General features: G+C 39.7%; 1 protein-coding gene across 1 annotated transcript in view; it reads left to right on the top strand.

The window, feature by feature from the left end:
• Positions 1-804: 804 nt before the first annotated feature.
• The window catches only part of UNC80 (unc-80 homolog, NALCN channel complex subunit), a gene marked incomplete at its 3' end in the record, with an annotated part of 190,042 nt that continues 165,293 nt past the window's right edge, over positions 805-25,553 (top strand). The window contains exons 1-6 of the mRNA XM_023510374.1: positions 805-879; positions 4,522-4,678; positions 5,469-5,770; positions 15,862-15,985; positions 18,935-19,008; positions 24,388-24,527. Coding sequence (XP_023366142.1) covers positions 5,525-5,770; positions 15,862-15,985; positions 18,935-19,008; positions 24,388-24,527 — 584 coding nt within the window. The remainder of the gene's footprint in view (positions 880-4,521; positions 4,679-5,468; positions 5,771-15,861; positions 15,986-18,934; positions 19,009-24,387; positions 24,528-25,553) is intronic.

Genomic DNA, 25,553 nt, shown 5'->3' with positions numbered 1-25,553 from the left:
CTGCCGAGGCCGCGCCGCAGCCTGCAGCTCCGTCTCCGGGCCTGGAAGCCAGCCCCCTGCACCGCGGCGGAACGCGCCGTTCCAAACAGTATTTGCGCGAAGTTTGACGACGAGCGGATTGACAGTTGTCGAATAAATGTATACATTATTTAGGGGGCGGGAGGGCAGAGCGCTTGGGGGGGCGGGGAGCTCGGGAAGAGGAGGATGACCTGTGTGCTACTGCGTCCGACTCCCCCTCGGTCTCCTGCCGTCAGGCCAGCCCGGTGACCTGTTGTTTTTCCAGCTCCTGTTTGGCGAATATCTGCTATGCCCACTTGTTAACCATTTTACTCAGATTAATCTTCCTGCTTAACGCCTCTGAAGAGACCGATTTTTGATAAGGGATTTTTCCCCCCTCTGGAAAGACCCGAAACCTTCCAATATACAGGAAAGGTTTTCTTCTTTATTTTTATTTTAGAGATTTGTCCGATAAGAAATTCGATTGTGGAAATCATAAGCCACAGCGGTGTTCGTTTGTCAGTGTTTATTATGACGGTACGCGTGGGTAATGCCTCACTTCTGACCACGGGAGGTTTAAAATCTGATCAAGGAAGAGTCTCCAGAATAAGAGTAGATACCCCAAACAGCAAAGATCCACATCTCTCTCATATATATAATTACACGTGCAAAAGCAAATGTCATCAGCTGTTCCACACCTGCTCATTAACAAGCTATAAGGAGGAAATTGGACTTTCATAGCGCCATTTTTATTCCCTGAAAAATGGTCATGAGAATGTTTCAATAATAATTTTCCTTACGTGCATTAACAAACATCTCTGTTAATTTTTCAGTGCATTTTTGAGGCCCAAACTGGGGAAACAATATGAAGCCTCTTGTGTGGTATGTGATTTTCACTATTTAATAATTATTTCTATATTCTGTGTGGTAATTTGAGCCAAGAAAAACTTATCATACTGACTATATATATTAATTCATTTGGCAGGTAATTATCAAGCACCTCCTGTGTGCCAGGCCCAATTCCCTTTGCTGGGGTAGAGCAATGATAAAAATAAATATAGCATTTCCATTCTAGAGGGAAGGGGACAAACAAATGAGTAAATGTATAGTAAGCCAGATGGTGATAAGCGCTGTGTAGAAAAATTAAGGAAGAAGGGAGATTAGGAAGCACTGGGGTGGGGGTTTCATTTCATAAGCTGCCAGTGGATAAGGTTTGTTTACTAATGTGGCCCTTGGACAAGGACATGAAGGAAGAGAAGGAAGGATAGCTCAGAGAAGAAGAGGGAAACAGGAAATTAAAGAACCTTGGCACCTACCAGAGAGCAAATGAAAGAATGGGGAAGGATTGAGTACAGAAGAGGGGACAGAGAGGTCACAGGGAACCTGCTGGTGAGGGCCTAGAGGAGCAAGTGTAAAAAGTCAAATCCTTAACTAACAAAACTGAGACGGTCATATAGTTCACATGCTGCGTGTCTATGAACTATTTAAATAAAATAATATGGAATTTGTACTTTGATGTCTTACAAATGTTCTGCGGTTCTCAAAATGAACACTATAAAACAAATACAGAAATAACACTGCCAATATTTATGTGAAACAAACTGCATTTGTCCTTAGATTCTAAGGGGATCTCATGTCACTACAAATTCCCATTTTATAAATTGAGAAAATAAAACATGAAATCATGTGGCTAAATCAAAATGGACTTTTTCCAGCCTTCATTAGTATTTGGAGCTCACCTAAAGGTTTTTATGTCGCTTATATTATAACCTAAAAGTGGGGATCTATTTGGATATTGCCATGCGTATTGACAAATAGCTTCACAGATTTAGGGCCAGAAACCACAATGAAGGCCAACTGGAAAGTCAAACCCACACAGCTCCACTCAAATAATTTCACTGCATCTTCTGCTCATCAGTGTTGTCACAAAGATGTTTTTCAAAATATAGCTTTCTTATGAGGACCTTTTAATGGAATTTGTTGTTGAACTTAGCTCGTTAGAGTAATGTGATACTTTAAATCTCTGTACCTTCCTTAAAACAGGTAATTATACTAGCTTAAACTAATCCTGATCTTTCTCTATTCTTGTCCAAAATATGTCTGACATTTTTAATGCAGTCATGCAATATCAAATAGCTAAGTTACATTCTTAAATACATAAATAGGTATAGAAATTTATACATCTCAATATAAAAAAACAATTTCCAAAGTTTAAGAAATCATAAAAAGTTATGTTAGGATATTGAAGAACAAAATGATATTACTTACCCCAAACTCCCTGTGATTATGAAATACATAATTCATCCTCTACAATGTATTTATTAGACCACATAAATTCTTTATAATCTTTTAGTGTCTGATAAGCTCATCTTTTACTTAATGACCGCTTAGGTACCTCAGGACTGTTAAACTTTGAAATATCGGTTTCTGTATCACAAGCATATGTAAAGGCCTGTATTTAGTTTCTTAGAAGAAAACCAAAGATTCTATCTCTGACTGTGCTCTTTACTGATACCTCAAGGTACCTTTTATTACAAAGGCGAATTTCTTGTTTTCCTTTTTTTTTTTTTTTTTTTATCATCAGAAAGTAAAAACATTTCTTTGGAGAATCTCCAAATTAAGACATTTCTTTTTTCACAGCTATTCTAATCATTCCAATAATACTATTTGAGCACTTTGGACTGGTATTATGATCATTCTCTATAACTTTTATACAATGTCTTGACCATTTGGGGCATCAAGTACCAATCACGTTCTTACAGCCAAATGTTTATAAAGTTTACTCTTGTGTTTGGTCGATATACTTTCCTCAACACCTTATGATAATATTCTCCTCCCCTTCAAAGTGAGAAGAATTGAGTAGTGTCGGGGTTGCCCAAGGCCCCCGACCTGTGTTGGTGGAGAGGACCAACAGACAGACAGGGGAGACAACGCTGGGGAAATAACAAGAATTCACACCAACTTTATGTAAAAGTCTGAGCAGCCTGGAGAGGCATACATTGACTCACATGTCAAGGGGAAGACAGGCAATGCAGCTCTGACTCCTCAGAAATCTTTTATTGATCTCTAAGACAAACCAGGCGTGCAAAATGAAAGGTTTCCAAATAGGATTAAAAGAATCTCAAGTCCCCAAGGATAATTGGGTAAAAAGGAAATGGCTGGGTAATTGGGAACACGGGGTAGGAAGTTGTCAACAGGGCTGATAAGGCATTGAGAAAGGGGAGGGAAGTCCAGGCTCAGATGAGGTGGCTTATGCCTGTAATCCTAGGACTCTGGGAGGCCCAGGTGGGTGGATTGCCTGAGCTAAGGAGTTGGAGACCAGCCTGAGCAAGAGTCAGACCCCATTTCTAAAAATAGCCAGGTATTGTGGCGGCACCTGTAGTCCCAGCTACTTGGGAGGCTGAGGCAAAAGGATCACTTGAGCCCAAGAGTTTGAGGTTGCTCTGAGCTTTGACACCATGGCACTCTACCTAGGGTGATAAAGTTAGACTCAGTCTCAAACAAATAGTATTAACTAAAATAAAATCCTTTAGAAAGGGAGGGGGAAATAAGTTTCATCTCGCAGCACAGGCAAACCAGCTTCCCTCGTCTAACTGCCCATCAAGAGTTCAAAAGGCTCAGCTCTGTCTGCCTGCTGATTCTCTGCGCAGGGATGGTCTTGGTGACTTTGCCCTGTCTGAGCACTACTGTGCTCCTTTTATCTTCAGTGGTCTTGATAAGGAGCCCCTAGGGATGGCCCGTCTCCATGCTTTGCCCTGGATTGAGGTGAGGCATCCCGCAGAGTTATCAGCCTGTCTGCTTTTAGCAGAGTAGGTCAAGTTTGTTATTTGTTCTGGAGTGCTTCTCTCTCTGAATGTATCCCTGGCAAGGATAGCAAAGCAAAGATGGTTTATTTCCTTCCCCCTCCCTTCTCTGCCCCTCCCTCCATTTCTCTCTTTATTCAACAGATTTATTAAGTATCTTTTCAGGCTCCAGGCATTAGGGAAGATGAGTTCTCAGCCAGGTCATTACTAGGGACATGAAATAGATCAGGTACCCCAAAATCATATCTCTTGAAATAATTCTATCTTAGTGGACACCTGTTGAACAAAATGGCATAATTTTGTCTCTCAAGATGCTTTTGCAAAAGACATCTCATTTTGGTCTGCAGTTGTGACAGCCTCTTTAGATGACTCAGAAACATTTTATAAAATATTACATTCAGAAATCTCAAGAAGTTCAATGTGTTCTTATACTCTTTATTAGAGGAAGTTTATTTTGACAGAAATAAAAATCTTAAATAGTTCAAGATATTTACTTTGGACCAAAAGCCTACAAACGGGTAGATAATATGAAATTATCACTGTACCGTTCATTGCATATCAACATATACAGTGAAGTACCATGTGGGCACGCCCTAAGGGATTTCGTCCAGTAATTTGTATCTTTTAAGGTATACCGTACCTTGATACCTGTTTTTTTTCACCAGCCGTAATCTTCAGTTCTTCATTTTACATGATTTGGGGTTTTGTTTTGTATCTATAGTCTTTTGAGCGAGTGTTGGTGGAAAACAAGCTGCACGGCCTCTCTCCGGCCCTCTCTGAAGCCATCCAGAGCATTTCCAGATGGGAGCTGGTGCAAGCTGCTTTGCCTCACGTCCTTCACTGTACTGCCACCCTGCTTTCCAACAGAAACAAACTAGGTTGGTTTGCCTGCCTTATTCTTTTTATTTTATCCCATTGTCCCTTGTGTTCAGCACTCATAATAACAACTTACATAGAGTGGCTACTGTTACCCAGGTGCTGTGTCTACGTCATATCATTTAATTCTCACAAAATCCCTGATACATTCATGTCACCATTATTTCCATTTTACCAATAAGAGAACTGACTGTCTGGTTTTTAATTTTTTAATTTTGCAAACAATATGTGAATATAGTCTCCTCTTAAATATTAAGATCTCATAAGTAAGCTAAAGACTCTCCCTCACCCATGATGGGGCCAATCGTCCTCTCGATGCTTGAAGCAATCCCTTTCATGAATTTGGCATATTTCCGCCAGACCTTTTCCCGACTCTGTAGTACTGTGTGTGAGGACGTACGTGTGCATAAAGTTTTTTTTGTAGGTTACTTTGCAGATTGCTTTTCTCCACTGGCAATATTTCCTAGCCATTTACGCCATGCTAGTGTACATACCCTCCTCATCCTGTTTCCCTCCTCATACTTGAGTATCTAACCGAAAAGATAGGACTCATGTGGTATCTGCCCCTATGATAAATATCATTCTGCAGAGATTGCAGGTAGCAGGGAGGCCTAAAAACCAAAGAATGAGCCCTGCTAGCAGTAGCTGTAAAGAGTATAGGTAAGTGCTAGTGTCTCCGGGGAGGTAAAGCCAGAGAGTAAAGCGGGGATGTTCTTCCCAGACATGCAGTTGACGTCCATTTCTCTGGTCACAAAGTTGGCCTTAACCTGGCTATGTGGTTATCTGATTCAGGCCACCAGGATAAACTGGGTGTTGCTGAGACAAAGCTCCTTCACACTCTGCACTGGATGCTCCTGGAGGCCCCCCAGGACTGTAACAGCGAGCGATTTGGGGGCACAGACCGAGGCTCCAGCTGGGGTGGCAGCAGCAGCGCTTTCATCCACCAGATTGAAAACCAGGGTTCTCCAGGGCAGCCTTGCCAGAGCAGCTCCAATGACGAAGAAGAGAGTAACCGAAGGAAGATCTTCCAGAACTCCATGGCTACCGTGGAGCTCTTCGTGTTCCTGTTCGCTCCTCTGGTGCACAGGATCAAGGTAAGTGGACCGCTAGTGTCAGGGATGGGGTGGGGCAGGCCTGAGGCACAGATGGACTTCAAATAATATTTCCATGTTTAGTTGACCATGTCTTTGTCTTATCTCATAAACTAGTCAAGACATGGAGACCTTTATTTCTAGATTAAACTACTGAACATTATTTCAAAAGCACAGATCTCCACTAATCGTTTATCTACTTAAAAATTTTCAAAGGTTCTCCAGCTTTTTCAAGATACTACTTTACATTTTTTTTTTTTTTTTTTTTTTTTGAGAAAGAGTCTCAAGCTGTTGCCCTGGATAGAGTGGCATGGCATCACAACGACCTCAAACTCTTGGGCTTAAGTGAGTCTCTTGCCTCAGCCTCCCAATTAACTGGGACCACAGGTGCCCACTACAATGCCTGGCTAGTTGTTGTTGCTGTTGCAGTTGTCATTGTTGTTTTAGCTGACCTGGGCTGGGTTCGAACCCACCAGCCAGGGTGTATGTGGCCAGCACCCTACCCACTAAGCTATAGGCACTGCCTGATACCCAACACATTAAATGTGAAATACAAACATTCAAGCATGATGTTTTGTTTAAATTGCTGTCCTAACTTGTAAATTGCCCATCCGTACTGGCCACCACAGGACCCAACCTTGAGAGGCAAAGGAGCTATTCCCTGTATATGCCCTTGTTTGTGCTGCCCTCCTTTCCTTCCTCCGTTCCTCTTTGTCTATCATTAACGTCATCGTTAACATGGTTTTCTTCAAACCTTCCTCTGGACTTAGTCACCATCTCTCCTAAATTTCTATAGCATTTTATAACTACCTCTATTATAATGCAGGGTCTAGAGCAGAAGTTTCAACTCTGTGTGTGCAATGGACTTTTTAACAGTTAGGTATAGCCTAAAAATTGCTTTATAAAATTTATTTTCTTTTATTTTCCTCTATTTTTTCTAAAATGCTTTAAGTGCATAAAATGTAAAACATGGCATTACATGGAAATAAAATGTCTTAAGTGTAATTATACCTGCCTATCTCTTGGACCTGGGGACAACATGATTTGAAGTCACTGTGCCACTACCTTTTAGGCGTATAATCCTGGTGATACCACTTAGCATCTCAGATCCTCAGTCACATAAAATTGTGGATATTTCTAACAAGGGCAGATGGATGTGAAGACATATAACCCAGTTGGAACACATAAAGAGAAATCAAGAACTGTTTGTTATTTCTGTGGGTGAATGGATGCCTATAGTCCACCTAAATGCTGAGATAAAAGATAAGATGGAATTAGGACGTTCAGCTGTTCTTCAATAAAGCATTATGACCTTAATATTCATTATGACCTTAATGGATATTCACGTTGTGATGTATATGTGACAGTGTTGTGACCATTGTCAGTCCCCCGAGGGAGTCAGTCTAGTGAGCATTTTCACCCAGGTGGGTTTTCTAAAACCTTCACTTTCTACTGACTCCATCCATTGTGAGTAGGAATAAATTTGAAGCTGCCTATAAATCCCCCAGTGCAACACACGCTGCCACATTATCCATCAATCATACTAGAATTTTTAAATGTTGTTAAATCAAATTAAATTGCTTTAGATTTCCTTTTTAGAAAGTCTTTTATAAAGGTTAAGCTAAATGGAAAGCAGTACTTTAACTGAGACTGTCTAGCCGGCCTGTGGGCCCTGTGGGCCCTGTCCCCACTGACCTCAGGGAGCTTGTCTCTCTCCACCTCACTGTCTTCTCTCTCATTCATCAACTGCCTTCAGGCTTGCTGGGGGCTCACCTCAAACTGGATAAGTGCATTCTTGTTTTCAGGTCTTTGCACTGGTTTTTTCTTCTACTGAAAACATCTGCCTTCACCCTTGACCCTCTACCCTCAGATTTTCACATCAATTTACTCATGACTTAAATGCCAACACATCAGAAAGTTCTTCCCTGAATACTTTAGTGCCCCTAGCATATATCTTACTTTTTATTTCCTCCTTAGCACTTATTCGTGCCTGGAATTATTTTATGTGTCTGTCTGTGTTTTTTATTACCATCATTCCCACTAGAACAGAAGTCCTTGAGTGAAAAGATGCTGCCTGTGCAAGTTGTAACAGTATTTCCTGTGTCTAGAATAGTGTTTGGCACATGTAGGGCTCTCAATAATGTTTAATGACTGACTCTCTAAGTAGTACATCATTATCAGAAGCTAATCCAAGTGCTAAAATCAGCAATTAAATGAAAGTATATGCTAGCACTCTGGGAGGTCTAGGTGGTGGATTGCCTGAGCTCATGAGTTCGAGACCAGCCTGAGCCAGAGCAAGACCTCATCTCTAAAAAATAGCCAGGCGTTGTGGCAGTGCCTGTAGTCCCAGCTACTTGGGAGGCTGAGGCAAGAGAATTGCTTAAGTCCAGGAATTTGAGGTTCCTGTGAGCTGGATGCGATGGCACTCCACTGAGGGCAACAAAGTGAGACTCTTATCTCAAAAAAAAAAAAAAAAAAGTATATGGTCTTTAAAATGGAGTGAACGCAAAAGAAGTCTCCTTTTAAAAATAGCCCACTAAGATATTTATATGTTGACAAATATCATCCCAGGAAAAAATGTGACAACATGGGAATGTCTGGAGTGGCTATAATTTTATTTGGAAGACATGGCTGAGAGTCCGAATTTGGAGACAGATAAGCCTACATTTAAATTCAGCATCTGATGTTTCTACTAAATGACATTGAGCAATTAATTTCGTCAAGCCTCAGTTTTCTCAAGAGTAAACTGGACCAAATAATAAATTTATGGGATGAGAATTAAACAAGTGGTAGTACTTAATTTGACATAACGAAAGGCATTAATAAATGGTACTTGTTTTTCCTGCTGGCGTTTTAGTGCTCTGGGTATCATGTGCTATTAGTAAAAAGAAAGGAAGATTCGTTTTCAGGAAAGACGACACAGATAGTTGGGAGAACTGACTTAAGACCCATCAGTTTTACCTCTGGCTTAGAAATGGAGCGTTTATCGAGGTAGGACAATTGATAAAAAATACCTCACAATGATTGATACATAGCAAATCGTCATGCTGTCATCACTAGCATCATTATTATTTCATCATTTTTGCTATGAGGGAAGTATTATTCTAGATGCTATAGAGAATAAAAAGTATTGAGTTAACAATTTTCCCCACAAGGCCTTTTTCATTTGAAAGAAGTGTTTGCTTTTTCCCATGTTGTTGGGGAAAGTACAATCTCCAGATAAGGGGTTTTGGCCTCAGCACTGGTGGCATTTTAAGCCGCATAATTATTATATGACGGTGCTTTGGAGGATATTTAGTAGAATCTCTGGCCTCTGTCCACTAGATGCCAATAACACCTCCTCTCCCTGGAGCTGTGACAACCACAGATGACTCTCAGTGTTGCCAGATGTCCCCAGGTGGATGAGTGGAAGGGAATCAGTCCCGACTGAGAACTACTGCCCTAGATCTTTCATTCGCGTGCTGGTTATCGGGCTCTGTTGGGACCTGTCTTCTTTCCCATCTATGCTCTGTCCATGCCAACTGTTCCTCTTCAGCACTATTAACGTCTTTTTCTCCCTATGCTTCCTTTGCATTTGACCTCATAAACTCCAGCCCTAGATAAATACCCAAATGCACCTTTTCCGTCCCTGCCCCACACATCTGCATGCTAAAGGGGAGAGCACGCACCATCCAGACTGGTGCTTCTGCAGAGTGGTGGTCTCCCCACCCACTGTGCTGCCTCATGTGCCGGTCCTTTCCTTGCCGTTGCTGCCCTCTGTGCCCAGTAGGCCCTTACGCCGACAGGGCTGCAGGGAGAGGCTCGTGCAAGACTTGGTGCTGGAGGAGTCGTGGGGAGCCAAACTGCAGCCAAGGCATGAGTCCCGCCTCCACATCCTCACCTCCAGTTCACTCCTCAGCCTCTTACACTGGCTTCCACTTGCCTCTATTATGTGACAGTTTCCACACATCATTCCTAATTTTTACAGCTACCCACAGGAATGTGGGCATCTTTTTCTTCATTTTACCAAAGAGGAACCTGAGAGCCTAAGAGATGATGGACAAGATAATAAGTAACCAAGGTGGGACTCAAACCCAAGTCCTTCTGACTTTCCACAAATCTACATTTTTTCTCAGGTTTCTAGGCTTGGGTTTTTTTCATTAAGGTCGTGAATAACCACTGAGTTGCTGAACCTAGTTTCTACCTCCAGTCCTCAGGTGCGTATGAAACTACCACCATGTCTTCTTCTGGAAACTGTCTGTTCTCTTGATGACAACACCCTCTGCTGGTTCTGCTTGTGTCCGTGACTGTTTCTGCTCTCTGTGGAGAGCTCATCTTCTGTGCCTGCCCCTGTTCCTTTGAGATGCATTCTGGACACTTTGCTCTTCTCTCTCTGCTCATGAGGACCCTTCCTCCCTGCTTCATTTGCCATTTGTATTGGACAGTCTGAGGCTACCTAATTCTACCTCTCCAAACCAGACTCCTCTCTTGGCCTGCAGACCCAATTGTCAAATGACTTCTCCAGATAGATAATCCATGGACATTTCGAACTTTACCTGGAGCAAGCTCTTGTCTCTAGATCCTGCATTCCAAGTAATGGATTCATCACACACGTTCAAGCTGTCTTTGATTAACTGCCTCATCTTTACGTGCATATTCCAATAATCATAGAGTCCTATCCATTTTGTCTCCTAAATATTTCTCAGATTTATTACATCTTCATCTTTATTTGTTACCTTAACCAAAGCCTTTATCATCTCTTACTTGGACCTCTTGTAGGGCCACTTTCTAACTGGATTTTCACTCTACTATCTTATCTCATAAATACAACATCAACACCAAAGTGGTCTATCTAAAATGCAGGTGTGACCCTGTCACCAGCATATTTAAAATGATTTGTTGATTTCTCATCACACACAGGGTACAGTCCGGCTCCTCATTCTGGTATGCTGGGCTCTGTGACCCATCTGTCCACTTCTGTCCATGAGCTGCAGATATTTAGAATCTCCCCAAAAACACAACATGATTTTTTTCAGGCCTTTTCTCATGCTGATTCTATAAATTAATATTGTTAGTTTTAGATCAAATTTAATTTTATCAGTAAAAATGACAAGTATTTGTTAAACTAATGGATCTTCTCTAAATGTGGTGTCAATTCTGTCATGATTTTGTCATATTCACTTATTTCTTCAACAACAAAAAATGTTGTTGGGTGCCTTCTATATACTAGATACCATTCAAAGCACTGCAGAAACAGCAGGAAACCAAACAGAAGGCAAGTCCTCAATGGTATTTTAACAAAATCTGCATGTGTGACGTACACGACTTTAAAATGGACTTAAGATAATGGTTTTTAAATTAAATCTTTCTAACTGGTAAATACATGTAGAACTACTTCATGACGTCATGGAAACAGACTCTCTGTGAAAGCAAAAAGAAAATCATTGTTAAGTGTAGGAATCTTGATTCTACTAGTGCTTATACCTTCCGGTTTCTCTCAGGACCTTTCTATACCACCTGCTCCATACCTGGTAGAATAATAAAAAGCATCTTCCCACTCCATCCAGTTTCGTCTTCTGTATGCCTATATAGCATTGGGTGTCCCTGCACACATAGCATTGAGTGCTCCATGCATACATAGCATTGGGTGTCCCTGCACACATAGCATTGGGTGTTCCATGCGTACACAGCATTGGGTGCCCCATGCATACATAGCATTGGGTGTCCCTCTGTACATAGCATTGGGTGTTCCATGCGTACACAGTATTGGGTGTCCCTGTATACATAGCATTGGGTATCCCTGCATACATAGCATTGGGTGCTCTATGCATACATAGCATTGGGTGTCCCTGTGTACATAGCATTGGGTGTTCCATGCGTACACAGCATTGGGTGCCCCTCCATACATAGCATTGGGTGTCCCTGTGTACGTAGCATTGGGTGTTCCATGCGTACACAGCATTGGGTGCCCCATGCATATATAGCATTGGGTGTCCCTCTGTACATAGCATTGGGTGCCCCATGCATATATAGCATTGGGTGTCCCTCTGTACATAGCATTGGGTGTTTCATGCGTACACAGTATTGGGTGTCCCTGCATACATAGCATTGGGTGTCCCTGTGTACATAGCATTGGGTGTTCCATGCGTACACAGCATTGGGTGCCCCTGCATACATAGCATTGGGTGTCCCTGTGTACGTAGCATTGGGTGTTCCATGGGTACACAGCATTGGGTGCCCCATGCATATGTAGCATTTGGTGTCCCTCTGTACATAGCATTGGGTGTTCCATGCGTACACAGTATTGGGTGTCCCTGCACACATAGCATTGGGTGTCCCTGCATACATAGCATTGGGTACCCCATGCATAGAGTCTGAGGAAAGGTGACTCTAGAAGAAGAATTACAGCCCCAGAGTTTATGCATTCAACCAACCTAAGAAGTCTTACAAAGAAATGTACCAACATGAGAAAAGGCTACAGATGCTGCAGGCTTTCAGGTCTGAAGAGTAATTGAATTTAGTTGCTGTTACTTGAAGAAAGTAAAATCTGTTCAATTAATCAAAAAATATGTATTGATAATCGAAGAGCAATGTATGGAGAGATCTCAACTTGTACTAAGAAATGTATACTCCAGTTGGGCATGTGTCAAATAAAACAGAATGAAGACAGTAACAGTCAGTGAGCACTGAGTGTCGCATTGATAGATCAGATGTTCAAGGCCAGGATTCCAGGATGAGAGAGTTTACTTCCTGCTGCTGTTTTCATTGGAGTTTTTTAAGTGTGTCAAGATTACTTGTGAGAAATATGGAAAAGTACTGAGCTCTGAAACTAAGAAATCTTTGTAACCGGTTCGACTGAGGTTTAGCTTCCTGCACTTCTGGATACAAATCTGATAAGCTTTACTTAAAGCTAATTCCCTACTTGCTGGTTCCAACACCACATACAATACCACGTAGACTTCTGTAGGTCTGTTTCAAGGGAATTGGGTTACTCTTCCCTCAACCTCAGGCCAGTCTGTCTAACTGCTCACTCCATGTCTCTGGTTAAATGTCTAACAGGTATCTCACACTTAACATGTCTAAAACTAGGCTTCTGAAATCCCACACCTGTTCCTTCTTCACTTTATTGTCTTTATTAATGGGAAAGACAAAAATCATGAACACCATTTTCTCTAACACTGTACTTCCAGTCACTTGGCCCATTCGTTAAGCTGTATCTTCAAAATGTATTCAGAATCTACCACTTTCATTTTGCCTCTACTCGTACCCTCATCTAGTCTTCTCTCACCTGCATGAAAACAGTAGCTTTCTTTTTTATTTATTTATTTATTTATTTTTAATTGAATGGTAACTATGTACATTAATGCACTTCTGGGGTACAGTGTGGGGTTTTCACACATAATCCAAAATACTTCCATCAAATTGGTCAACACAGCCTTCATGTCATTTTCTCAGTTATTGTTTTAAAACGTTCACATTCTACTCTTAGAAAGATTCACTTATGCCCCTGTAAGATAAACCTCAGAAGTGATCCCTCCAATCCTCCTCCCTCTGCCCATTCTTCCCTCCCCTCTCCTCCCCCTTCCCCACATTCTCAGGCTATTTGGTTATAGCTTTCATATAAAAGGTATAGTTTCATAATAGGGGTGTGTACATTGGATACTTTTTCCTCCATTCTTGTGATACTTTGCTCAGAAGAACATTCTCCAGCTCCATCTCTAAATAGTCTCTTCTTCCACACTTTCCCTTTCTCGAACTGGTCTCAGTGATCTGAATGAATCTATTAAAATGTACATCCAGGCGTGTCACTTTATTGCTCAAAACCCTCCAGGGGCTGCCCATCTTACTCAGTTATTGCTGAAGATTTATCATGACCTATGATGTAATTTATTCCCCAGCACTCAATTACTTCTCCGATATTCCTTTTTTCTGTTTTTCCTGACTGACTTGACTTCTCTCAAGCATCAGTCTCTTAGTTGTTTCTTGACACAGTAGGCCTTCTTGGGGCCTTTGCATGTGCTGATCCTTCTTCACGGAATACTTTTTCTGGCAGTATCTTCATGGAAGCTGCCTCATTTCATTTAGATCTTGATTCAAAAGTTGCCTCTCCATAAGGCCTTCCCCTGGCCTTCTGGTCTAAAATGCCAACCCCCTGCCTGATACGTCTCCTCACTTGCTTTCCTTCTCCTTTGCACTATGCTGGGATTTTTGCACACTTTGTTCATTGTTTCAAGAACTTAGAATAGTCCCAGGTATGTTGTAGGTGCTGTATAAATACAGAAACATGTTGAATGACCTTGACCGAATGTTTTATGTACTTTCCTAATACTTCCACAGCGAATCCTAGAGGCTTTTCCATTGTGGGTACTGCTGTGGCTTTGCTGCTAATGGTGCCAGGATCCCAGCTGAGTGTTTAGGTTTATAGAAGAGCTCTCTCTGTACCAAGGAGTGAATTTATTCTGGGATCAAATCAGCTTTTTCCAGTGAAGATTCCCTGACATTCAGCTACATTGACACACCACATACAGAATCCCTTATTTTTCATTTTTCTAATTTTTTTACTTTTCATTATTATGAATGTTTAATAGTTGTGCATGTACTTTTATAGGGTACACGTGATGTTTTGATACAGACATACAATGTGAATTAATCAAATCAGGGTAATTAGTGTATCCATCACCTCAGGCATTTAACATTGCTTTGTGTTAGGAATATTCCAGTTCTACTCTTTTGGCTATTTTAAAGGATACCCTAAATAATTATAGATTATAGTCACTTTATTGTGCTATCAAATGTTGTTCATTCTGGATAACTGTATTTTTGCACTCATTAACTCTCCGTACTTTAAACTCTCCCCTCTACTTCCTTCTTTTTATGGCTATGTAATATCCCATTGTGTGTATGTACTAAAATTTCTTTATCCATTTATCTGTTGATGTATAATTTTACATCTTAGATATTATGAGTAGGGCAGCATTAAATAATGGGAGGGCATATTTTACCATGTTTTAAATTTCCTCCTAGTTCTTATCTTTCTAGTTCACTGATTTCCAGCTTTGGCTGTGCCTGAGAATCAGTTGGGGAGGGATTTAGGAAACTTCAGTGATTCTATCAAAATTCAATGGGTCTAGATAGAGGAGGTAAGTGAGACCTGGACCTCCTAGTTTTAAAAGCTTGCTAAGAGATTATAATATATAAGCCAGTTTCAACTCACCGCTGTGACCACATTCTCTGCTTCCATCTTTACATTATTTTGGAAGCAGAGGTGTTTATGATATAATCCCAGAATGCCACACATTTGTACTTATACATTATGAGGTTACATTTTAAATATTTTAGTACTTTCAGTCTCTCAAAATGAAGTGATATGAAGCTGCAAATATGCTCCTAAAAGAGGAAGACTTCAGTTATAGTTAAGCTGAGTGAGCACAGTCAGCCCAATTCAAAAAGTATTTATTGAGTATCTATTATGTACCTAGTTCCTACTACTATATTAGAGACTGTGATGAAGCAGGAGATTGAGGGGAAAGGACGATTATTGGTTTATCCCTGCCTTCAAGGAACTGAAGATGATTGAGAAAACAGCATTACAAAATTATACACTATGGAGTGGAGTGTCAAAATATGTGTACCAGAGGCCATTAAATGTAAAAAAAAGAAGAAGAAGAAGAAGAAAATAAATGGGCTGGAGAATAGAAAGTCAAAATAGCCAGCCTCTGAAGATATTTCCTTGTGAGGGATAGATAAAGACAATTAGATAAATAACAGGAACGATAATAATAACCATAGTGACGCGATCTGACAGGACTCTTGAAACAAACAGGTCTCCATCACGGCATCCCCCAAACAATGATTCGTGTGTTCCATGCTTTGCCCAGAATTAAGTTTTGATAAGTGATGAACTTTGCACACAGCAGACAATTGTGGTTTTTATAATTGCAGTGATAACTTAGGGTCATTGGTTGGTTCTAGAAATACTCATCTAAGCAAGAAGTTTGGCAGAGCCACACGCTCTTAAAAATAACCTTGCGAATGATGCTAATCCCTGCATGGACTGACCCCTTTAACCAGTGTTGACATGCCAGTTCTTGGACATGGGTCTTTTCTTCTTCCAGGAATCCGACCTCACCTTCCGCCTGGCCAGTGGCCTTGTCATATGGCAGCCCATGTGGGAGCACAGACAGCCGGAAGTCTCTGGCTTCACAGCACTGGTGAAGCCCATCAGGAACATCATTACAGGTTCGTGACTGAGGCATCCAGTGGGACAATATTAGAAGATTCCCTCATACATGGAAATTAGGTTGATGAGATAATTTGCCTTAAAAAGCCAAAAGGAAGTAAACCCCTTTACAGAGTCTCAGTCCAGGGCTTCTTCACATGAGGTGACATTCTAGCCAGAGGCAGTGCCCTTCTGTTATGTTGCCTTGTGTTAAGCCATTTAAACTTCCTGTCCTCAGGTTTTTCATCTGTAAAATGGGACTTAAAATATCATCTTCATAATATTTATGGGATTTTCATGACAGATAAATGAATTAATGTATATAAAACTGCTTAGAAGAATATCTGGCACATAGTGAGTAAACTATTGTTGTTGTTATGGCTATCATCATGGTAGAGGGAGTAGAGACTTTTGAACAAAATCATCTCAGCCTTCTACTGCTATCAAAGCATGTCGCTTCAGGACTTGTCACTTGTTTAAAGAGCACAATCTGACAGATGGGGAAGTGCCTGCAGCCTCGCACTTCCCTCCAAATCTCGGTCTTACTCTGTGTGTAACTTCACTCCCCTGAGCATTTCCATTTATGTGAAACCAGGTGACAATGCCACCTTGGAAGGCATTTTAGTCAGTAATAAACGAGAGCATAAAGTGCCCATTTTATAGTAAGTCTTGATAAATTTTATCCTTCTATTCCCAACTCTGTTTTTATCATCAGTGATAAAGTTTTAAAAGAGATAAATTATGTGGAAAATCTGCAGAAGCATATATACAGATGTATGTGTCTTCAACACACATATATGTATGTAGTTTGCTCACTTCATCAGGTTTCAGATAGTAAAGGCTATGCACGTAAAAAGGCTTTATAAAGGGAAGGGAAGTTGTAAGCTTGTCCTTATATAATTTTTCCCCGTATAACTTAACACAACTTTGCGAAGAACATGGTATGTTCAGGAATTGGGTAACCAAGGAGTGCTGGATTTCTCATATATGTGCTAAGATGCTTATGGTGACAAATAGTCATTCAAAGGAAGGATGAAATTTGTTTATATAATAAAAGTGGATTCATCCTACACGTCCATGTATACCAAACGTTAACTCTTGAAATATATTATAAAGAGTAGAAAGAAAAAATCAAATTCAAGTAGCATGAGAAGAGGAGGTTGGGTAAATCCGCCCCAACAGGTGCATGGCATGGGTGTTCTGCACCCTCCGGAGTGAAGGTGTCCAGCCTGGACTTCAACAAAAGCAGACTATATACCCCCTTATTAATCTGAAATCATGTTAATAAGGGAAAAAGATAAAAACAACAAAATGAAGTAAATAAATTGAAGAATAATAGCCTATCATAAGTTGAAATATCAACATGTCGTAGCCTCATTTCACGTATGGAATGAGGTTAACTGCTTTGGAGTAAAACAGTCTGAGAGTGAAGACAGGACAGGCAGAAGCAGTTTTTTAAAATACTGAAAACAACAGAAATAAGAGAAGAAAATAGGCCTAAGTATCAGAAAATTACTAGTGAAAAAGCCATCACCTTATAATGTCTTGATTAAAGAAATTTAATTTTTTGATGTTTTAAAGTCCATTATTTTTTCACGTGAATGGGAAAATCATTTCAAATTTAGAGCCCTCCCTCTCCTGGTTTTCTTTCTGGTTAATACACGAACTATCCTTTCATGACACATAGGTAACTGCTACTAAGAAACAGTGTCCTCCCTGGGCAGGTCTCGGGCTCACCCTGCTTTTGCTTTTGGGTGATCTTGACAGTGAGTTTCCTTTCCCTCTGCCTAATGCCTGTGGACTGGAAGTGGTGCCCACATTTGGGGGAAATTAGACTCAGCGTAGGCGAGATGGCCAGAAGAAAAAGAATGGCACGTGGTGAAGTTGGTAAATCACCGTTACCTCAGCTTCCCTTTACTCACAGTTTAAATGAGACACTACCGTCTCAGTTTCCCACTGTTCCTGACCCTCAGGTAAAGATGCGACCGATTTGAATCTTACCTCAGGGGCAGTTTAACATGGTGGTTAAAACACACACTGTGGAGTCAGTCTGAGCAGAACCCTTCATGTAAGGGTCAAGTGGCCTTGGGCACGTGAAAGTCCCTGTGCCTTAGTTTCTTCATCTGTAAAATGAGTATTATAATAATACACCAGTATGTAGAGTTTTGTGAGGGTGAAGTGCGTCACGTGCTGTATAATAGTGTTTCCATCAGTGCCCACTGCATGTACAACGTGATCCTTTAATATTATAATGGAGCAGAAACCTTCCTTTCACCAGTGTCATTGTTCCTGTCCGTAACATCATAGCTCAATACACATTGATGTGTTTGTTGTGACACTGGTGTAAACAAGCAGATGTGAGCTCCGTTTCTGGTAAGTGCCCTATACTGGTACATCATTTTTTATCTTTTATACTGTATTTTCACTATACATATATTTTTTATGTTTTGATACTTGCCATTGCCTACAGGATTCTACAATAACATGCTATTCGGGTTTACAGCCTAGAAGCCATAGGCTAAGCCTTATAGCCCAGGTGTGGAGTAGGCTGTCCAATCAGGTTTATGTAACTACACTATATGACGTTCACACAAGAAATTGCCTAATGATGCCTTTCTCAGAACATACCCTCATTCCCAAGTGACACCTGAGTGCATATGTAAAATGCTTAGAACAGGGCTTAACACGTAGTTGGTGCTGAGTAGATGTTAACTATTTTCGTTATTTTTAGAATTGCCAACTTTTTAGCACCTTAACATACTGAGTCAGACGGAAGAGATGAGTAGCTACAACAATAACCTAGAAAGACTAAGACTTTTTAATTGTTTATTTAATATCTCTTACAACACATTAAATGTGTCTTCTTTTATAATAATAATATGGGATCTATGAAAATGGGTTTTTTATCTGAAAAATGAAAGAATTTATGATCTTATAAAATTCATGATGGGATTTCTTCCACATTGCAGCCAAGAGAAGTTCTCCCATCAACAGTCAAAGTCGGATCTGCGACTCACCAAATCAAGACTCGGGACACCTAGAGGTTAGTTTACTATAATCGTGAGAAGAAAGAGCCATAATATAGTGAACATAATCTAATGTGAAGGGAAAGACATAAATCCTAGGATCGTATTACCAGGCTCAAAGCCGTTTTTCTCCCTCAATGTGCAACGTTTAACAACCTCAGGTGTTTTTATCAGTGAAGTATGAAAATTAATTTTATATTATCTCCCCAAAGTGTAGAGATGCTGAAACAAGACAATTCAACAACTAGCGTCTTATCTCAGTGGTTAGTGTATAATAAGTAGTGCTTTATCTCAATGGTTAGCATGTAATACTCAATAAATGTTAGTCATCATTATTCTTCCTCTATTAAACAAAGTAACTCTTTGTTCTCAGTTATTGAATCCCCTAATGTTTGTTAGATAATTTCAGCATAGGTAGGATAGGGCCAGGGAGAGTAGAAAGGAGACCCAAGATACAGTCCCACCGCTTAAGGCACCTTCCAGTGGTGGGGGTCAGAGGTTCAGGGACTATTTGTTTTCACGTGTCTCTATCCCTCCCCCAATGGTATGTAACTTCAAGGAATCTAAAGTTTAATGAGAAGTCAAGATGAACCCACATAAAATAGAAGGTGCAAAATAAAACATATATAATTCAATGCAGATGTGTCACATTTGATTCAGAAAAGAATGAAACCCGAATAGTTGAAAGCTACACAGAGATGTACACTGCCATTAACTTATCATGCCATCAGATGACCAGCCTTCACTTTCAGTTCAACATGTGCAAAGTGAAACTTGCTGCCTTCCGTCCACACTGGATCCTCTGTCCAACAACACATAACTGCCAGGAATATCAGCAGTCTTTGTGCCCTCCATGCTGGAAAGGCGGGAGTCCTATTATATCCACCATTTGCTGAGCAATTACGAAGTACAGATATTGTGATTTATAAGTTTATGCTGTGAGATGATTATATTTTTTACACTTAACCTTTCTGAAATTGAGTGTGCTTGACAGTCCTTGGCCTTTTATAATCTTCCTAGTGGTAGCAGTCTTAATGTGATTGTCATTCTCATGAAGCATGGATTTGACCGTTTCCAGCATCTAAATTTGCAGCGTTGGGGTCAGAAGTTCATGTCAGAGGAAATGCTGGAGCACTCTTTGGTTAACACTTGATACAGAGGAAGTTATTCTTTGGAAAAATTCAACTATCAAGAGCTTTGAATTGACAATTCTAAATGTGAAGAAGTTCTAGGGAAACCTATGCCAACTTACTTCACTTATACTTCCCTTTTACATATATCGAGGATGGATATATAATCCAATGCTGTGCCTAGATAAGTCTAAAACTGCTCTTTCAACAAATGTAAGATAAAAAATCCTCAATGATAAGAAATGAGGTGTCCTTTTGTTTGTTAGTTAACAGGATCTGTTTTCATGTAATGGCACATAAAATAGTGGTATATCTTATACGTGATGACATCTTAGGTACAATGAAATATATTATGTCCTGCCTAATTTCTCTATTTGATTTCCTGCTGTGTCACCTAGTTCTTTCCATTATGTTGTTCAGATGTGCTCTGAATTCTTTATGCCCACTGCTGTCCTTTAAGTCCAGGACCTCAAAACTAGATTTAAAATCCATAGTTCTTTCCATTATGTTGTTCAGATGTGATCTGTATTCTTAGTTATTTTTTTTTAAGACTTTTATGTATTTACTTTTTGTTGTTGTTGTTGCAGTTTGGCAGGGGGGCTGGGTTCAAACCCACCACCCTTGGTATATGGAGCCTGCACCCTACTCACTGAGCTGTGCTCTGTATTCTTTATGCCCACTACTGCCCTCTACATCTAGACCTCAAAACTAGATTGCACCTCAAATGCCTAATTGGCTTTTCTACCTCTCCCCTTTCCTCCTTCACATAAATGTCACTTAAAAATTCCTGACTAATCTTCCTAGTGCATCATGGGTTTATTAACTCATGAACTTATTATGTCACACAGGCTGTTATAGGCAAAAGTCCTGGCCCCCTTAGAAACCTATGGTGCATCTTGTTGACCATCACCTCCAGACAAAACTCCCATCCTTAGTTCTCTGTGCCTTCCACTATCTAGCACCATCCTTCTTAAACAACCTTCTCTCTCATTGTCTCTTTTCTCTCTCTTTTTTTTTTTATTAAATCCTAACTGTGTACATTGATGCATTTATGGGGTTCAGTGTACTGATTTGCTATACAGTGTGAAATGCTTACATTGAACTGATTAGCACATCTACAGCTCACTTAAATATTTGTGGTGGTAAGATAATTATACTCTTTTCTTAATAGTTTTGGAATGTACCCTTGCATTATGCACATTAGGTGAGGTCTCCCCAAATATCTTCCCTCCTCCCAGCCTCCCCTCTCTCTCCTCCTCCATCCTACTTTCTGGACTGTAGTTATGTTTTGCCACTTGTATGAGTGTATAGGTGATTATACACTGATTTCATAGTCGTACTGAGTACACTGGGTACTACTACTTCCATTCTTGAGACATTTTACTAAGAAGAATATGTTCCAGCTCCATCCAGGTAAACATAAAATATGAGAAGCCTCCATCTTTTTCATGGCTGCATAGTATTCCATGGTGTACATACACCACAATTTGTTAATCCATTCATGGGTTGATGGGCACTTGGTCTGTTTCCATGTCTTGGTAATTATGAACTGGGCTGCAATAAACATTCTGGTGCAAATGTCTTTATTGTAAAATAATTTTTGATCATCTGGGTATATACCTAGTAGAGGAATTGCAGGATCGAACAATAGGTCTACTTTCAGTTCCTTGAGTGTTCTCCAAACTTCTTTCCAAAAAGATTGTATTAGTTTGTATTCCCACTAGCAGTGTGGAAGTGTTCCCTTCTCTCTGCATCCATGCCAACATCTGTAGTTTTGGGATTTTGTTATGTGGGCTAATCTTACTGGAGTTATGTGATATCTCAAAGTGGTTTTAATTTGCATTTCCCTGATGATTAAAAATGATGAGCATTTTTTCATGTGTTTGTAGGCCATGTGCCTGTCTTCTTGAGAGAATTTTCTGTTCAGGTCTCTTGCCCACATAAAAATGGGATTATTTGTCCTTTTCTTATTGATTAATTTGAGTTCTCTGTGGATTCTAGTTATCAGACCTTTGCCAGTAGTATAACCTGCAAAAATCTTCTCCCATTCAGAAGATTGTCTGTTTTGCTTCCTATGCTCTTGGTTGTACAGAAGCTTTTTAGTTTGATCAGATCTCAGTAAAGTATTTTTGGTGTTGCTTCAATTGCCTGGTGGGTTCTCCTCATAAAATGTTCTCCCTGGCTGATTTCTTCAAGTGTTTTCCCTGCACTCTCTTCTAGTATTTTTATAGTCTCATGTCTTAAGTTTAAATCTTTTATTCAGTGAGAATCAATTGGTGAAAGGTGGGGTCCAGTTGCAGTCTTCTACAGGTTGCCAGCCAGTTCATCTGGCACCATTTGTTAAATAGGGAATATTTCCCCCACTGAATGTTTTTGATTGGCTTATCAAGATCAAATGATGATAAGTAGCTGGGTTCATCTGTTGGCTTTCTATTCTGTTCCATACATCTACCTCTCTATTTTTGTGCCAGTACCATGCTGTTTTGATCACTATCAAATAATGGAATAACCTGAAGTCTGGTAACATGTATCTCCTGATTTGTTTTTATTTCTGAGTAATGTATTTGATATTCAAAGTTTTTTCTGATTCCGTATAAAACAAAGCACCATTTTTTCAAGCTCTTTGAAGTATGACAATGGTGCTTTAATAGGGATTGCATTAAATATGTAAATTGCTTTGGGCAGTATGGACATTTTAACAATGTTGATTCTTCCCAGCCATGAGCACATTCTATCTCTTTTTTAAAGTTTCAGATTAATATAAAGATACACATAATTAGGTTACGTTGTTTGCATTTTGTTAGGTGGAGTCCAAGTTGCAGTTGAGCCCTCTACCTGGGGGGGGGGGTGCCATATGCCTCTACATTGTGCCTGGTGGTAGGTGAGAGCCCACCACTCCACCTCCTCTCTTCTTAATTTAAGTGTGTTCAGGGAATTAAGCCGAGCCCTCAATGTACAGTGCACATGCATTTTAGCCTCCGAGCATTTGCTCAGACTCGTTTCCTCTATCTGGGATGCCCTCTTTCCTCCTTGTCACTTGTCTAAATTTTATCCTTATAAGGACCAATTAAGATCTTAATTCTCCATGAACTCTTGTCTAAACTCACTCTGTCCAGTATGGAAGCCACTGGGCCCATCTAACTCTCTCTCACTTGAATAGAGCTATCTGAACTGAAGGTGTGTATACTGGATTTTAAAAATGTAGTATCAAGAAGAGAAAGCAAATCTTTGCCTAAATTTTGTATGTTGAAATGATAATTTGGGGTTAGACAGAATACGTTAGACAGATAATTTCACCTATGCCTTTTCACTATGTTTAATGTGTCCTCTAACAAATTTAAAATCATATATGTGGCTATTTGTGGCTTACATTTTATTTCTGTTAGACCTGGTGCTTTAACCTATACTTAACCTGTCTGCTGTTGAGTTTAAGGTTGAGATTCATCTAATTTCTTAAAAATCTCCCAAGTTATGTAAGATGAAGCACATATCATATACTCATGCTAGAAGATTTCTTGATCAAGTTTAGGGAATGTACTTCATGAAATTTCTAGGGGTATTTGTCTTCCATCCATCAGGGTTGAATAATGCCTTATTTTGTGTATAAAATAGAAATGGTAAGTACTCAACTACTGTGATAGATTTTTGAGAGTCTTTATATTTTAGTGAAAGATTTCATCTGTAATATTATATCTATGGGAAAATACCTCATGTTACTTGGCCAGCATTACATTTGGCCAGCTAACTGTAATTAAAATCAGCTACTCAGTAAGAGGATGGCTAAATGTGTACTTATAAATCAGAATAAAGGTCATGCTATTCAACTGGAAAAATGTATTGCATCCCTTCCCTGATGAACGATAGAAAACCTGAACCTTGCTCTTCCATTCTCCTGTTCTGGCTTCAATTTAATAAGCTCCTACTAACCCGGTGCTTGTTTTAGCCTTAGGCCTCTGTTAGTTCACTTCAGTATGATGAACTGTCGATTTCCAACTCTCCTACAGACACTGGATGTGCAAGTGGAAAAGAAAAGAATCAAAGGCAAAACGAAATAAAACATTTGAAAGTATTTAGCCTAATGCTTGGAATGACACAGGTGCTCTCTACAAGTCTGTTTCCAGAGTTCCTGTGATATTAATTAGTTGGGCTAAAAAAAAAAAAAAACCATATAAGTGACCATGTATGTAATATGGTTGTTAATTCTAGATGATATACAGTATACATTAAGGACAAAACCTACTAACTTGCTGTCTCCACCTTCCAAAGGGACTCCAGGTGGTCTGTGAAACATTCCAGTCGGATTCCATCTCACCCAAGGCCACCATTTCAGGATGCCACCGAGGAAACTCCTTTGATGGAAGTTTGTCCTCCCAAACTTCCCAAGAAAGAGGCCCGTCACATTCCAGGTACATGTTTGCAATGTTAGAGACAAAATGTGTTCCTGGTCACCCCAAATTAAATGTGCATTTTTAGCTATCATTCTAACCTCCGTTTCTTAAAATGTTTATTCACATGACGTGTGTGTACACATTCTTGGTCCACATATAATTAGATTAATAATTAATAGTTAAGATTAATAACTTAATAGCAGAAATGTGCTATGAATGACTCATTTAAACACATGAAGGTGGAAATGGGAAGATATGTTTGATTTAATGAGATATCTGAATTCGATACTACTGTTAATGTTTAAATGCAAAAACTCAAATGATTCTTTTAAGAGATTATTTTGCAAAGATGGCCAAGGACCTTCTTTGATATATAAGGATACTTTATACCAGCAGATCCATATATTGAAATGAGTGCTTCTAAAGTACTCTTTTTAATATAAAATGAGTACTAGGAATTTAAAGTCTGTTCTTTATAAACGTTCCAACCTTACCTCTGTTATTTTATGTGTGTAGTAAATTTGCTTACAAACACCTTCCCCAGAAGTGAGAAGTAGTCCACTGCTTCCTCCTCCCTGCTGGAACTATGGACACCTCATGGCAAGAGCTTTGCCTTTCCTACAAAAATCACTGAGATCATTTGTATAGCTCTACTTTCCCAGGAAATTACAGTGTGGTGGATAGTATTTTTCAAAGGTATTTTTTAAAATGGTTTTATTCAGGTAGAATTTATATAGCCTAAAATTCACCTCTTTTAAGTTTGTAATTTAATAATTTTAGTAAATTTGCAGAGCTGTGCAACTATCACCATAATACAATTTTAGAACATTTTCATCACCTCAAAACATCAACTGTGCCCATTTGTAGTAACTCCACACCCGGCTCCAGATGACCACTAATGTACTGTTTCTATTGGGTTGTATTTCTAGACATTTCATGTATATATATTTATACAGATTGTGGTTTTTTGTATTTGGCTCTTTCCACTTAGCATAATGTTTTTTAGTTTATCTATATCGTAGCAGGTATCAGTAGCTTTTTTTT

Source organism: Otolemur garnettii, unplaced genomic scaffold (assembly GCF_000181295.1).
Source record: "Otolemur garnettii isolate 467f Iridium unplaced genomic scaffold, OtoGar3 scaffold00013, whole genome shotgun sequence".
Classification (NCBI taxonomy): domain Eukaryota; kingdom Metazoa; phylum Chordata; class Mammalia; order Primates; family Galagidae; genus Otolemur; species Otolemur garnettii.
This window is presented reverse-complemented; position numbering and strand designations above follow the sequence as displayed.